Genomic DNA, 16,629 nt, shown 5'->3' with positions numbered 1-16,629 from the left:
GGTTGTCCTGAAATGCTTTCTGCTACTAGCAGTGTGGTCACCCCGCCTTTCTGGGTGTATTGTAGGTGAAGAGATGAAAGCAGTAACTCACTCAACTCCTCAAACTTTCTGGGTTTTTACAAGTGGCATTTGGTTCAATTCCTAGGTTTCCATGTTTTATTGGGAGGAAAGCAAGCACTGGGGGGTGGGGTCAGCACATGCACAAAGATAGCAGTAGAACTGAAACTGAAGTATTATGTACAGAGTGGGGGAGTTACCTGAAGTAACTTAATACAGTTTCTGTTAAACCAAGAATGGGTTCTCTGACTATCTTTCATCTGGTAAGATTCTTTTGTATTAACTGGAAGTGGCTGAACACTAAAAATCAAGTTGGTGAGGCAGAAGGATAGGAAATAAATCTATATTTATGGGACCAAATATTTCAAGAGGCCTCAATCCTGCCGCCCTTTGCAGGCACAATGAATTTTGTGAGCAAGTGACGACGGCATCTAGTTGAACAACCTGATTTTTGGATGCCATTGCATAGATAGATGTCTCAGTGCTTTCGATTGTGCCCAGAACCTGCAATTGACTGAGGGTGTAAAAACAATTTGTTTTTGAAAAGTTTGCCCATAAAGAAAAAAAATCAAATGAAAATATCTAAATAGAGAATTGTGGGGAAAGCTACTGCCACCCACACTTTAGCTGCTCAGTAGAGAGAGGCCTTCACTGTCTAGGGCTGTCTGTCAATCGCACACCTGTCAGCAGCATTTAATTTGCTTAGGAAGACAAATCAAAAAGGATTCAGACACGTAAAGGAATAAGTGAGTTTGCTGATTAGCACATTACTGTTAACATTAGTTAGCTGAAAGGGCTGGTTTTCTGTTGAGATTCTGTCTTCAGTGTATAAGCATTCTCTTCTAACAACTTTATATATCTAAGGTCTTATACTGCATAGTTCTCTAGCTCTCTTTAAAATTGGAAATTAAAGAAGGATTGCACGTTCGATTAGCAAAAACTCTATTAGCACAGTACTTCATTAATAACCACATTGTGACTTGCTGGGTTATCAGTTATCAGTTCTTATTGCAAGATTCTGGAAAAATTGTGCAGTGATCCAAGTTGAAAATTAATGAAGTGTGACAACTAAGCAGCACAATCCAAATCTCAAACTCTGAGTGCAAAATGCCTTGGTGCATTCATTGAGGGCCCAGTTCTGCCAGCCGTACTCACAAGGCACTCTCATTGATCGAGGTTCTATTTAGCTTGAGTAAAGTGGGCAGAATCAGGCTCTAAAGAAGAAAAAAATACTGCATCTGTCAAGGGAGCTGCCCATGCCCTGATATCACCACTTCTGCAGGCAGAGCTACCTTGGTTCTGTGTCCCTATAGCACGTGGCCTTAGAAGCACTGCTGGAGGGGAGAGGGGACAATTGGTTGTGTCTGCCCAGCTACATTATTCTCATCCCAGGCCTTTAGAACAAGTGATGCCTTGGCCCACACTCCTCTAATGAGGAGGGGGCCTGGGATGGGAGACAAGAAGCTGGAGCTCTTGTGGGGAGGGCCATAGTGAGGGAGCTGGAGCATCTGCTGGGTTCAAAGACGGGGTGATGAGATGTATGTGCGTCTAAGGCTTAATATTGTAATGAATTTCGTCCACTAATCTAACTTTGGGAAAAGCAGCCTTAACATAGCAGAGCCCTGTTGTAGCCAGCGGACTTGCTAACACTGCTGCCTCTTAAGGGCTAAGGGTGTCATGAGGTACTATCACACAGGAAGTTTTGGGAACTCTAAGCTAATGAGATCTTTTCCATGGTCCTGTATTTGTGCCATGACTGTTATATTTGGATGAATGGCATTATTGATAATGAAGCTATGGTCTTTTCTACTTCCCTGTCATTAGAAAGTGTGGTTGTGCTTTAAGGCAAGGAAATGGAGCCCGACAGTATTAATTGAACTTTATTGACATTGTGAGGTCCCCAGGGATAGACCCCTAAAGACTATCTTGCTGCTGAGATGTATTTGGCCCTGAAGTGTCGTCAGTGGGAGTGTTATGATTCAGAATAATAAGTACCAGCACTGTGTAGAGTCTGAGGTCTTTTGTCCAAAGTACACGATGACTGAAACTGCTAGGTAGTTTCCCTGCTTGTATTTCTTAATGACAAACTGTGGGGCACATAGTATTCTCCAACTGCAGAATCACTGACAAAAGAATGATGAATATGTTCTGTTTGCATTTAATACGATTTTGTCTAGTAAGAATATTTTAGCACATTGCTGAGCTGATATGCTGTCAATGCAATTGTAGCACACACATGATCCGAATATTATTAACACCACCTCCTTCAGAGCTGATTCAGCATCACTGAAAATCTTACTGAGGAGTACATTTCCGCTGAAATGGGATTTGCATGCTAAAAGCCCTGAGTCTGAGTACCAAATACTAATGTCCATTTGAAAAACCCAAACCTTACAGCATGAAACTTAGTGGGTGCAACTACTTAGTTAAATTCTAAAATAGCTGAGATGGCTGCTCTTTTAAATTGAAAGTGGGTAGAAGGATATAGAAAAATCATTAAATCATTAAAAATATTTTGTTACAGTAATGGGGCAAATTGTGGGGTCTTTTCTAAACCATACGTTTTCTGCCCTAAACAATTGTAAAAACTATTTTTAAATCCAAAACGTTAGTCTGCGGCACTCAGCAGTGTTCACTAATTATCCCTGAATCCAATTTATGAGGAGCTAGGAAGAGAGAATTATGCTGAAAGGAAATAAATAATTTCAGATGGAAGAAATCTGGGATGATCTAATCAACAGACCAGCATTCCAGGGCTCCAGAGATATCCAGCTTCCTCCTCATTAATTAAAAATTAATCCATTGGTTGATTAGTTGCAAAAGTTCTTTGTATTTCTCCTTCTGCAAGGAGACTGAAGTCTGCAAAGATTCTCTAGCTCCAGTTGTCCATTATATTTACAATGGACTTATCTGTGGTTAGTTACTGTAGTATTTATAGTTTTGATTAACTTTGCATCTCACATGCATTTAGTGTAGTTGAACACATGGTTGGTAAATATCTTAAGTCTTTTTGGTCCAAGTTATGTTCTGTTTGGAACTTTAATTGGACAATAATACTAACTAAAAGTGTACTCAAGTTTAAAAAAAGCTTTGTTTTCTAGAGTCTCTAAGCATGTTTTTGTTCTGAGATTTAGATTTGTTGTCTCCTGGAGCTTTTTTAATTGGATCCAGCTATTAGCAATATTTACTCATTTCCCCTGAAGCGAGTCTCCATTCTGCAGACCAAAGGCTTAGTACAAACTTTTTAGATTTTTTTGTTTTTATTAAAATGCATGGTCTAAATTACTTGCTTTCTAAATCTTATTTGCAAGCCTCAGAGGTAAAATATTTTCTGTATGTATGTTTCCTTGTTTGCATGTGTATAATGGAGCTCTCAGTGACCTCAGTCGTTACAATATATTGTATAAGCTGTGTGTGTACTTTAACTATGCCTGTCTGGCCATTGTTTGATTTTTGTAATCATTTGGAAGGTAGGTGGGTTTCAAATACTAAAAGTTATTGCTTCACTTCAAGGACTGTTTGAGATGGTCTAAAAATGTTGTCTTCAAAATAAAGACGTCATTGGCAAGCTGCTGGTCATTCAGCATTCTTGAAAATCAGGGCACTTACAAATTTTCTTACTATATTTATATTAGTAATAACTTTGATTTAAGAATTTATTTTTATGTTATAAGTTTTTGGTTTTTTTACTTTTTTTGTGGGTTTGAAAATAAACTAATCAGTGTCACTGGTTTCTAGTCAGTATTACTTTCAAGTTCATTTGCACTAGCAAAATGCTACAGTGTTTGGATTGTGAACAGCACTGCAGGGCATTATCCATTTGTCTAAAAATTATTTTTAAATAAAATGAACATTTCTATTGGTCTTAGTTTTTTTAAGCTCTCTCTGACTTTTTCTTTTTTTATACAAAGCTTTAAATTTGGGGCTTTTTGCAACCTGACAGCAGCATCCATTTAAGGTCTTCAGGCTAGCAAAACAAAACAAAATAACCCTCCACTCCGATAACTTTGTTTGATTAATAATTTGAAATGGTATGTTTTCAGATGACATATCTGTAACAGTCCCTGAACCCAAATTGTGCTGACAAAATTATGGGATGCTTTGCAAAGTCCATATTATAAATACAGGAAATTTTCAGCTTTTAAATGGAAAATTGGTAGACCCTTCAGCATAATCCATAATGCCAATTGGAAGGGAAGAACATTTTTAGTAGCTCAAGATGATCCATCAAGAATCTGATCTCCTACAAGACCTGCAGCCAGTCCTACGGCCCCCAAACCACTTTTTCTCCCTCCTCCTGAGGATCAGGCAGCAGTTGAGACAGTTAGTCAAAAGGAAAACCATAAACTTCAATTTTGAGGCTGAAAAAATAAATTACATTCCAGAGTTTGGCATGTAGGTCCTGCAGCTGCCAAACCCAGACCCAGTGTTTGTGCGTGGTTACAGGTGTTATTTCAGAGCTGGAGTACATAAAAGGGCCGGACAAAGTAAAGCACAATCAGCTCTGCCAGCAGCAACTGGAAGAGTTGCTATAAATTGCTTTTCAGGTTCAGTTTGTGCTGAATATGGTATAACTAGCCAAAAAAACATATGGTGCATCTCTCTGAGCCATGCAGAAGAGCACAGAGAAATGTGTAGAGTGAGAAGGGAGAGTCTGACATGGCTCTCAATATGAGAAAGAGTAGTGAATTCTTATTTTCACCCATGAGTCTTTGCTTCCCCTTTCCCTCTTCCTTTGCACCAGGGAGGGATGGATACTGAAGAGCCTACACAGGATAGAGTACGGTTACTTCTGTCCCACCACAAACGACTGAGTTTTCAATATTTCTTTTTTTATATGTTCATTAAAGTGCCCATAAACATGACCCATTAATTATGCAGCAAAGCGGTCGTGTCTGCTTTAAGTGTTGGATGGAAATCAAGGAACTGAAGGATTTTTTTCTCTCCTTCATATGTGCGTAAAACTCTTAATGTGAGAGGGATTAGCACATGATCTATACTAGAAAAATTACCTGTTGCTGTATTAATCTGAACTGCTGCTGAATATGGTTTAGCTGCAATTGTGGTTTAGGACAAACTACATTTGGTGTCATGTTACAAAAAGACTTGATCAGTACATGCTCAAAGAAAGCCTTAACTCCTCTTGTGGCTAAACCATCTTCAGCTGCACCCACTGTTTACTGGCATCCACTGCATATGACGGATTAGAAAGCAGGTGGGAATGATTGAAATATTGTATTTGAAAAAGCACTAATAATGACTGGTTCTCCTGCAGTTTGAAAGTGCCTTTTCGGCTTTGTGAAAACAGGAGGCGAACATGCAATCTGAGGATAACAGACATGTTGATTCTACCCCGACTGGTGATTCTCTGCACCTCAGTTTTGGAAAACGGCCATAATTTCTACTGATCCTGAGAATGAAAGAAACAAATGTGTGCCATCCCAATTCTGAGACAGCTCCTATCTTTTTTTCTAAATATATTAACTGAGGCTTAGTGCCAAGAGCAAAAACCCTTTGTAAGAAGCAATAGTCTAAGGAAACAGATGCAATTCAATTGTTCCAAGTTTTTTTCAGATGTGGCTGATGAGATATATGTATCTCTTGCTAGTATATACTTAACAGACAACATGGTTAAAACAGTATGTAAGACATGAAAAATACGTATCACAATAAGCACCTCTTTTCTTTCATACAGCCAGAGTTTGTTCTGCATGTAAGATTCTAATATTTTTAGCTTGTCAGCAGTAACTTTTAAGAAACAGACTACATCCCCATCACACAATTAGTCTTTTTATTGTTTGTACTATATATTTATTACTACTTGTTTAATAAATGAGCCAAAACACCTACCCCCCAGCCCTGAGTTTCCTAGATCCCTTATAGTCAGAAGCTGCATTCCAGCAGTTTTATGGAAGCGGCCACACAGTGAAGAAATCAAGGACACAAGGAGAATTTTTCCAAAGCCTGTGACCATTCACTTGTTAATTATTTTAATGAGACTGTCAATTCAGTTATATAAGCCTCTGAAATTCCTTCCTGTGATGTAAAGCTGATGATGGGTGACTGCTGAATCCTTAGAAGTTCAGAATTGTATCCCTTGTTGTAGTAATGGTAAAGGGTGAACAAAGAGTTGTGGAGATTGTAGGGGCTTTAAGGAATAGCCTGCATCAACTTGAAATTGACTAAAACATCCTCTTCTACCTCCAAATTGCTCCCAAGAAAGACCTGTTTCCAGCTTTCACTTTCTGATATTTTATCGGTAAATCTGTCTTTAAGAAGTGATTTGTGCTAGATTAGTAGATAATTATATAATTTAGATTCAACCTGCCAAAAATATTGAAACTACTTACATTTTATTATTACAGCAAAAACGGATTCTTATATACTGCCTCTCCCTTGAAAGGCAGTAAAAGCAAGCTGTACTACAAATAGTTTTTTAATGCTTTCTTTTTGAGTGAATGCTGTGCCAATAATAGACTATAAAATGTTTGACTGCTCATTGAGTATAATTGAAAAAGCCATGATGCAGTGTAAGATGACACTTAAAGCCACAGAAGTGAATGGTTAAAAACAAATCAAAAAGGCATCAAAATGCAAGGAAATATAAAGCATGCCAAAGCTTTGTAAAGAAGCTGCATTTGAAAGCTGTACTGGCCATATTACCCATTTTAGTAGCAATATTATTTGCTAGCAGTTTGCATAAGCCAATAGTTAGTTTCACTGAAATGCATTCGGTACAGCAAATCAGCAACTTGAGCATAAGTAGATGTTCAACACATTCTGCAATCTGTATTGGCAAAATGTTTATTTACTGACATATAAATTATTTGTTTCATGTTTTCTCATTTACCTTTGATCCTTTTCATCCCAGGATAGATGCAGCACTTGTCCCCCAGATACAGTTTGCACAAAACTGTGTTTTAGCCTCATGCCCCTAGGTTAGACACTTGCCTAAAGGAAATAATGCAATTGTATCTTATGTCTGCTTCCAGAGCTTTGAAGCAATAATTTCCTCTTTTGTAAAACTAGAAAAATAAAGGAAAAAAGGATTTATTTATTCTAATGCTAAGTGTAACTTTTTAAAAGTAGTTTTGTAGAATAATAGTTATCATTTTGAAAATGACAAACTCTCACTGATTCAACAGGTTTAAATTGGGATTGGGATTGGTTTGAGAGTTACAGGTGCTTGTTTTTCCAGATATGTTGGGGTCCAAAAATCCTACTAGAGATGCACATTTTATTTTTAGTGTGTCAGATGAGTATTAATGATCTAATGCTTTATAGAGGCACATGACTCAACGCTCTAAACAGCATCTGCCCTTAAAATAGGAACTTCATTTGTGTCCATATTTAGGGGCACGTAGATTTTAAGGAAGATTAGCAAGGCCTACTGAAGTACTTGAAAATGTTTCACAAACTGCCATTCCTCTAAAACACTTTAAAAAATTGTAGTTGAGTGACATTGTATCAAGTGCGTATTTACACCGACACAGTATGCATGTTTAATATTTATTTTCCTTTTCCAAAGGTTCGACATCGGTGGTGTGAACTTGTTGTTAAACACAAATATACAACAAGATATGCTGAGGTTGAGAAATTCCTCAAGGAAGATCAGGTCAGTTTAATATATTAATATTTTCAAAATAATCACCCTGTGTTGTGTCAGAGTATAAACTGATTTTAACTTACTCTCTAGCTGTGAATTGTCTGATATCTGAATCTGATGCACAGAGTAACTGCTTTGCATCTGAGACCTACACTATCGGGCTTTTATAATATTCACCAGTAGTTTCCAAGGTCCTGTCTTTCTAGGCAAAAGATGCTGGTTTTACAATGGTGGTTAAGCAATTTAAACTCTGTTTCAGCCAAACTAGGTTAATGAATGTGGATGGAGCAAAACCTTGTTATAATCAAGTTAACAGTCCAGGTTATAGCTCAGGTAGAAATTTAGGCTGGAACATAGTTTTATAACTAGGTTAAGCCTCAACTACATTTAATCCATGCTTAACCATAGTTGTAAAACTCTTGCTCAGTTGTTGATGAGGTCAAAGAATCCTACCTCTTGTATATATTACATATATGCAGTAGGTCCTAAATCAGGGATGGGTAAACTTTTTGGCCCGAGGGCCACATCGGGGTTGTGCAACTGTATGGAGGGCAGGGTAGAGAAGGCTGTGCCTCCCCGAACAGCCTGGCTCACGCCCCCTATCCTCTCCCGCCCACTTCCCACTCCCGACTGGCCCCCTCAGCACCCCCAACCCATCCAACCCCCCCTGCTCCTTGTCCCCTGTCCTCCTCCCCCCTGGCTCCCTATCCATCCCCCTGTCCCCTGACTGCCCCGACCCCTATCCACCCCGCTGTCCCCCGACAGGCCCCCCAGGACTCCCACGCCTATCCAGCCCCCTCCAATCCCCTCCCTGCCCCCTTACCATGCTGCTCAGAGCAGCGGCGTGGCTACATGGGAGGAGGGACAGCAGGGGAGGGGCCAGGGGCTAGCCTCCCCGGCTGGGAGCTCAAGGGGTGGGCAGGACGGTCCTGCGGGCTGTAGTTTGCCCACCTCTGGCCTAAATCATTCTGTTCTGACAATATCACTCACATTTATTTTTACTTACAATTTTTAACTTAAATATGTACATGCATCCTCCCAACACACACACACACACACAGTGACATTATTGGTGCTGCTATGTTCAGTATACTACATTATAACAATTCACACTTTATTTGCAACATATGAGATTTTTTTTAATGGTTGATCAGACAGCATGTTGTATTTTTCATGACAATAGATTGCAACTTTGTCTTGCTGCAGCAGTGCAGCTCTTATTAGTCTCCTGAACACTATCTTCTAGATCTAGATTACACTTCTAATATGCATGAGAAGCCAGAGAACTAGTCCAAAATCCCCAGCAAACCATTTGTTCTGATAAACATATATTTAAAAAAAAAACCCTCTATGTTAACAGGGGTTTGTGTATTGTGCACATTTTAATTATTATATAAAGCAGTGGTCCTCAAACTTTTGTACTGGTGACCCCTTTCACATAGCCTCTGAGTGCGACCCCCCTATTAAATTAAAAACGCTTTTTTTATATGTTTAACACCATTATAAATACTGGAGGCAACCCCCCATGTAATAACCTCGCGACCCCCGGTTTGAGAACCCCTGATATAAAGGGATGCAATTTCAGATACATGAAAGCTGTCATATCAGCCTCTGGTAGGCAAACAAAAAGCAACTGTATCCTTCAGCTCTCTGTTAAAAGCCAAGTTGAACAGCAATATATTTAGAATGGTGATTATGCCAAATAAGGATCAACATATTTCTGCTGTGTAAGGAAAGAATTTTTGAAATCATAACTGCAGAGTTTTTAAGCTGCTATCTTTGAGATGCTTTTTTTTTTAATTTACTCCAGCAGGGTGTACAGTTTGTGGCACAACGAAGTTCTGGAATGGTTACATGAGAAATCAAAGCACTTTCTTGGCCTTACTGATCACAAAAGAACGTCGTTATTTTAAAAGTCTGCAGAAAATATAAATGTGACTAATCCAGTTTGGGATAACAGAAACCCAGTGTTTACTGCATTTTAATGTTTGAGATTTGGGTGAAATTATTACAGCTGTGCAAAAATGGGATATTTCATTTTGTGGAGGATTTTGATATTTCAAAATTGGGTTTCATTCTTATTTGGAATAAACCCCAAATATTTAGAAATTCTCTGTGAAAAGGAATGGAACTCTGGTTCCAGGATACTCTGCCTGCTAAGGAGCTGAGCCCACAGAAGCTCTAGGGTCTTCAGTTCCAAGGCAAACAACATTGTCCACAAACACTTTTTAATTTTGCCAAATTGACCAGTTCTGATGGTAAAATCCTGAGGATAATTTCTAGAGCTGGTTGGAAAAAAAAATGTTTCAAGAAATATTAAATTAAAGTATATATTTTCTAGTGGTAACTTTATTCTTCTTTTTGGCACTAGATGGTATGTTACATTGCATGAAATTACATTAACTGGACATTTGTAAAAACTTCGATCAACATAAGGGGACTGAGTTTGCAAAGCCACACTTGTATTTGCAGCCTACGCTTTTGTCAGTAGACACATTGTGATCAGATAAGGTTGCCAGATCAGGACCAGTGTCAATCTAGCTCAAGTGATTTGCATCTTCAGAAAAGCATATGGTAACCAAGGGTGAAATCTTGGTTCCATTGACTTCAGTAAGGCCAAGATTTCATCCCATAATTTTCCTTCCCGATGGAGACTCTCAAAATCAGCATTAGGGAGAGCTTTCCCTTTTCCTACCAGTCCAGAGTTGTAACTGCTATATGTGCATCCACTTGAAGGAACCAGCCTGAAACAGAAACCCATAATTTTCAACTGATTTCAGTTAACAAAATTAAGTCGGCATCTCAGAATGGATTGTGTCAATTGATATATACCAGTGACCATTCTCCATTCCTGCATTTGGAAATATCCCATCTGGGAAAGAAAATCAACTAAAGACCATTCAGATTTCTGTCATCTTAGAGGAAAGGCAAATTGCCCGCTCATGAGACATTTGGAAACAGCTCAGTTGGTGGCTGAGAGAGAACATAAACTTCAACCTGAAAAGCAGAGGAAGAAACAGCAGAAAAGCATTTTCCTGGCATAATATGCTGACTCTAGCTGATTATCAATCTCTAGAGTAAATGTTCTTTTGGTAACATACTTAATGCAACATCGACAATCCTCCTCTGATTGAATAGTCTCCAAGAGAGACGCACAGACAGAAAACTGTATTTTGGAGAAAAAAATATATACCTGTTAAAGGAAAAATTGCTTTGTACATGAAATGAGATTGGGTACTATATGCGTGGTGTTGGGAGCTGTGTAAAACAAGCTTGTCTTTAAAAACAAGCCAGCTAGCTATAATTGGTTATGGAATGAATGGGTGTTTTCTTCCTCTTGCAGGCTATGGGTGTTTATCTGTATGGAGAATTAATGGTGAATGAAGATGCAAAACAACAGGAACTTGCCTATAAATGCTTTGCTGCAACACAAAAACAAATGGATGTGTCCTCAGCCAAAGTGGTGGCAGAGATGTTATTCTGAAGAGGTGATTTTTCTTGATTAAAGTATTTAATCCTCATCCTGCTCTTTAGTGAGAGAATACGCACAGCTCAGTGAATAAACTCTGGCACAATGTAGAATTTGCTGATATTCAGCTCGAAGAATCATTCATTAAATTTCTTGCATGTTTTTTTCCCCCCACACTGTTGCTGGAGCAGTGACATTGATGCACAAGGTATCTAGTTGAGGAGCATAGAGAAGAGATTTTTGTACTAAGACACATCTACATTTACAATGCTTCTCAAACATGGCTGCTCTCACACCTAACAGTCGCAAATAGAAAATGTGATATGAACTTGATAGGGGATGGCAAGTAGTAGAGTTTAACGAAATCATACACTTACAAACTAGTTGTCCAGCGTAGTTCTGGCATGATTCAGATTAGCGTGGCTTACATGCTTTTGAGTATTTTGTGTGAGGTAGTTAAGATTAGTTGGTTGGTTGGTTGTTGGTTATGCTAGGAAGTACCTGTTTATAAAGATAACTATTTTATAGCTTTATTTCAATTTGCTTCTCGTTCTGCTTGAAATTAGTGGCTAAGGGACAAAAGTAGAAGTCCTCTCACAAACATGGGTGAAAAAAAGCAAAATTGCAAGTAAAGTATAAACACATAGAATACAGTCATTTTCTTACTGGTTGTAAACTGGTCTTTTACACCAAATACTATATAGATAGTGACATATTCCCTTCTTATTTGAATACCCTGAGGATACTCTATGCCGGGTGTTTGTACATGCATGTTTAACCCATAGTCAATTAGGTTTGGTATGAAGATCCATTCCAGTACAGCATACCTCAGATTTTTGTGTAATGATATAAGCCATCTGACAGACTGTTTTCCTTGGTTGTTCACATAACTTTACAGTTGATTTGTGGTAACAAGACAACTAGTTAGCAAAAACATTGCTCGGTATTTAGTACTGAACAGGACCCCTTGATTTGTCTTCCCGTCAAGCCTGTACAGGTAGGCAATGCTTGAAATTAGGCTCTATTTGAGTTTGTGGCATTTATTTATATGGACTAGGAGAGTGGTTCTCAACTGGGGATCTGTGTGTCCTTTCAGGGGGACTGCAGAGCCCCCTTGCTGAAACCCAGTACCCTGAGCCCCAGCACTGAAGCTGGCGGCCCCTCCACCCCCACCAGGAGTGGCGTGGGGCTGAAGCCAGTGGGCCCCCCCGCAAGCCCCTGAAGCTGGAGGCTGCACTGGGAGCCCCTGCACCCCGAGCTATCACCCTCCCTGCACCGAGTGGCTTTCAGACTTAGAACTGAGTCCTCCCTTTGAGTTACTTTTTTGCTTGCATTCCCCCACAGCCCAGACAGGCAGTGTGGCCTCCTGAGTGAGTCAGGGGGTGGAGGTGGTGCTCCCTCCCTGGACCCTGCTATGTGGAACTGGCTGGAGCCCGGCCAGCCCTTGCCTACCTAAAAAGAAGTAAAACTGTGCCTCTCGGGAGACCCCCTGCTGGGCCCTACAGTGTTTTCACTGTATCTGGCCTAGTCCAGGGGTTTGCAACTTTTTCTTGCTGAGGTCCCCTTCAACAAGTTATTCATGAATAGCACTGTTCTTCTGGTACATAGTGCCAATGCCTGCCAAGAAACCTGTGGTGGGTTTGGAATAGGCTTAGATTGCCAGCATACCAGTTATAGGGGGGGTCTTGCTTTATAAAACAGGTAGGAGACCAACTACAAAATGTTTGCATGCACAGTCATGTTCAGATCATCTATGCTGAGAACCGCCTACCAAACCCCAAACAAAAAAACACTATAAATGTCTTCGCCTATTTGTAATGGTTTCAAATGTTTTTAACTGCACCAAAGGCCAGAAATATGCAGTTAGATTGGTTTGGTCTGCTGCAATATATGGTGGTCTCTACCCAGAGTCTCTTAAGTAGCTAGGAAAGTTTTATTAAGGTAAAAAGGTTAAAATTATTGTAACTTCCCTATGCTAGTTAGTGCATGTGTCCTATAAGCAGTCTAGGATTAGCATTAGACATTTCTGAAATGTCAAACAGGTCATCTAAATAAAATTATTTAATCAGCTACCTGAAGGAGATGAGATCTTAAAGATACTGTCACAGAATGTAAATCTAATATCTTAAGCACTATCATTTTAAACCTGATCGGGTGATGGGAGAGAGACTACACAAGTGTCCCGCAATGTTGTGGCTGTTTGGGTTCCTGGCATGCTGATTTGTGATTTAAGATTAAAATCACATTGCCAGGGATTACCACATAACCATGACTGTGCCGCATGTGTGAGATAGGATTTTCATAATAGGCATTGGAATCCTCTACAAAAAAAATTTCAAACAAAAGGAGAAAATTCACCATTGAAGACCCTCATCTGATCTTTCGTTATGCTGAGACGAAGACCTCTCTAATGAGGTGCAGAGCTTAGCTGATTGGTGAACAGTGATTGATTTCCTCTTTGTTCACAGTGGCTAAGTTCTGCACCTGCAGAGAAGGTGAGATGGGAAACTACTTAAAAGTCAACCTACCCTGTTTGCTGGCTGAGGTACATGGTTGGTTGGGGTATAGTTTTATAGTATGTGTGAAATATAGTTTGCAGAGCATAAGAGATGGTAGAGACTTGGAAAAGAACAGAATTTTCCTGTTGCAAATGTAAGAAATGCACTGTAAACTATCAGGTTTGGCTACAAGCAAAGAGCCAGTCAATAAGTCTGAAAGATTTATACAGATTGTAATGTAATCTCAATCCTTTTCTAAAAGTTGGAGACAAATATGTTGTTTGTTCTAAACCAACTTAAGTCTGTAAAGCTATGCTTTATAAAGTTTTAGCCAGTGATTTCTCTATGCTTATTGCTTAGCAATGTGTATTGTTTTCAGGAAATGATTGTTTACGGCTGCTGCTGTTCCAGATTGTTGATGGACCCGTCCTCCGGTGCCTACTGAGCTGATATCAGTTCTGATTTTACATACTGGCTCAGTTCAGCAGGAACAGGAGTCGAGCCCTAAAGCAAAATGATGTGCCTATGAAAAGTGTAACTTTTTCTGTCTGAAACCAAATCTAGTACAGATTGTGATACTGTGCTTTTGAACACATGAGGTGTTCTAAGGAAGAAAAGCTTCCTCACTATTGTGTAGAGAACTCCTGGGTTTTTTTTTCTTTTAGTAGAACACAGGTATGTAATTAGTTACACAGTCTGCTTGTATCACTGTTTTCACTTCAGCTCTTCCCAACAAATTATCTTGTCTCCTCGGTCTGATATTCTAATGGCCATAGCACCAAAGTAGGGTGAAACTGTAGGCATCTGCAGTCTCTCTTGTCTATACACCAATGTGACTCTGCCTTATGATAATAATAGGAGTAACTTTGCTCCTGCATTGTGGGAAGACTAGTTAACACGACACTTCGAGACCTGTGACAATAGTCATGTGAATGTCATGTGTTCTAAGTAATTCCCATTCATAACTGTCTTACTATAAATACCAGATGGTGTAATTCAGCTCCATTGAGCTATGTAGATTTACACCAGCTAAGCGTCTGGCCTCTAATTTGGTGACAAACAGTAAGTTTTTAAATATAAAGAGGGAACCCCCCTCCTTTGAAAAAAAATGGGACAGTTAAGAATACACAGAGAGCCTTTACAAGCATTCCTTTATGGTGACGCTGTTATAAATTTTACTACTGCTTCTGTTGCAGGAGAGATCACAGAAAAATCTTAATATATCTACAACTAAATCCTGGTAGTAACAGGATTTCATTGAACCTGGTAGACATCAAAGGAAGAATTGTGTGCCTGCTAAAACAATCAGCTGACAAACATTTACCTCTCAGCATTTATCTTTTCAAGAGGCTTTTTGCTACCAAGCGTGTAAGTAGAAAGCACCAACTGCTCCTCAAAAAAAAAGACAGTGTGGTTCTGGCTGGTTAGGTAGCACAAGACACTTGATGACCATTATTTATTGTATGTTGTTATGACAATTCTGTATTCCACATACCAAAACAGCTTAAGTCCACGTACAAAAAGGGGTTGAGAAGAGAACTGTTGATTTGAAGAAACACTTTGTACACACTTTAGCAAAGGGGCATTGCTGAAATTAGACTCGGTTTCACACTAAACACAGCAACCAATAGCAAACAGCATGAAAGTTTCTGCCATACCACTCCCGTTTAAGGGAAATTAAGTGGATTTCTTGGAGAGACTTCTACCATTCCAAGGGAGGTTTAGGTCAAGGGTGAGTGTTGTTTTTAATGTATTATTTGGTATAGAGATCCTAATCTGACAGACTAGAAGAAATTCAGTTATTTTAGTCATGGAGTAGACTGGACTGAAAACAATTGCCACTAAAAGCAGGATTGGTTTTCTTTATGACTAGATATACTTCGTGTAAAAAGGGCATACTTTCCATTCCTGAAAACTTTCTTTTTTCTCCCCATGGAATGCTTCATTTGTACCGTAGAGGTGTCAAATGTAACTCCTCTCAATGCAAAGACTACTGGAGTGATTCCTGGACACTTCCAAAATTGATCTTTTCATGGAACTGGACCCTTAAAAAGGGGAGAGGGGGGCAAATATTTACCTTGTAAAATGTTTTCCCACAATTTTTATAATAATAAATTATGTGTGGTTTAACTATTTCCATTGCTTAGTGGTTAGGCACATTAATACATTTATAATGATAAAATAATCTGACTTTTACTCTAAAGGAGAAATGGAAACTGAGTTAGTTAATGAGTATTGATGGAAATAAATGCAACACAGTGGGGGAATTAAAAAAAAAAAAAAAACCCTCTTGCACAAAGCCTATAAACAGTGCTCTGCTGGTAACTGATTCAGTAGTGTGCTCAAACACAATGGAGCATAGCTACTCTTTTCCCTACATTCTCTGTACCACACCAAAATTCAGAAACAGATTTTTAATTACCTGGGTTATATTCAGTTAGCAATTCAGACTGCGATAAGAATTAGGAAGCTGTCTAATAGCATGCTGAGTTACTGCCATGGCTTCTAATATAGTTTTCCCCACAGAGGTAGTGACTAAGGGATCCTATTCATAAAAGAGCTATGCCCCAGTTCACAGGTTTTTTGCAGAGGCCAGTAAGGGAGAACAAGTACAAATACTCGTTCTTGGTGCTTTCATTGTGTATGGGGAAAGAACTCAGAGTTGAATAAGGCACTCAAAGGCTAACCAAAAATTAAACATGAATCAATCACCAGTCCTGGACAGTTTGTATCCAATCATAATAAAAGTAAATTACAAACTAAAAGTGTTTTTGACCCTTGTTTGGTTCTTGATATATAAAAGTTGTCTCAAGTTTTCCCTCTCTCAAAACAACCTGTTTTTTCCTGCTTGCTTTTGATACTGGAAATATCAGCTTTACTTCTCTCTCTCTGCTGGAGGGTTTTACCCAGATATTAAGAGCACCTGACGGTGATGTCATATGTACTGCAGCTTTCCCTGCCACCAGCTGAGGAAAAGAGGGACAATATAAGAATTCATT

At 39.1% G+C, this 16,629-nt stretch overlaps 1 protein-coding gene across 22 annotated transcripts in view; it reads left to right on the top strand.

Moving 5' to 3' along the window:
- AOPEP (aminopeptidase O (putative)) overlaps positions 1–16,395 on the top strand; it is a 412,311-nt gene extending 395,916 nt beyond the window's left edge. For 21 of the 22 annotated variants that reach the window (XM_075128662.1, XM_075128663.1, XM_075128664.1 and 18 more), the window contains 3 exons: positions 7,586–7,672; positions 11,007–11,151; positions 14,827–16,395. In XM_075128662.1, the coding sequence (XP_074984763.1) occupies positions 7,586–7,672; positions 11,007–11,147 (228 nt within the window). In that variant the 3' untranslated portion in view covers positions 11,148–11,151; positions 14,827–16,395. Of the gene's footprint in view, positions 1–7,585; positions 7,673–11,006; positions 11,152–13,600 lie in introns of all 22 variants that reach the window. The other variant, XM_075128661.1, reaches the window with a different exon arrangement.
- The last annotated feature ends 234 nt before the right edge of the window (positions 16,396–16,629 follow it).

This window comes from Caretta caretta, chromosome 5 (genome assembly GCF_965140235.1).
Source record: "Caretta caretta isolate rCarCar2 chromosome 5, rCarCar1.hap1, whole genome shotgun sequence".
Taxonomy (NCBI): Eukaryota; Metazoa; Chordata; order Testudines; family Cheloniidae; genus Caretta; species Caretta caretta.
The sequence above is the reverse complement of the archived record's forward strand: the minus strand, read 5'-3'. Positions and strand labels throughout refer to the sequence as shown.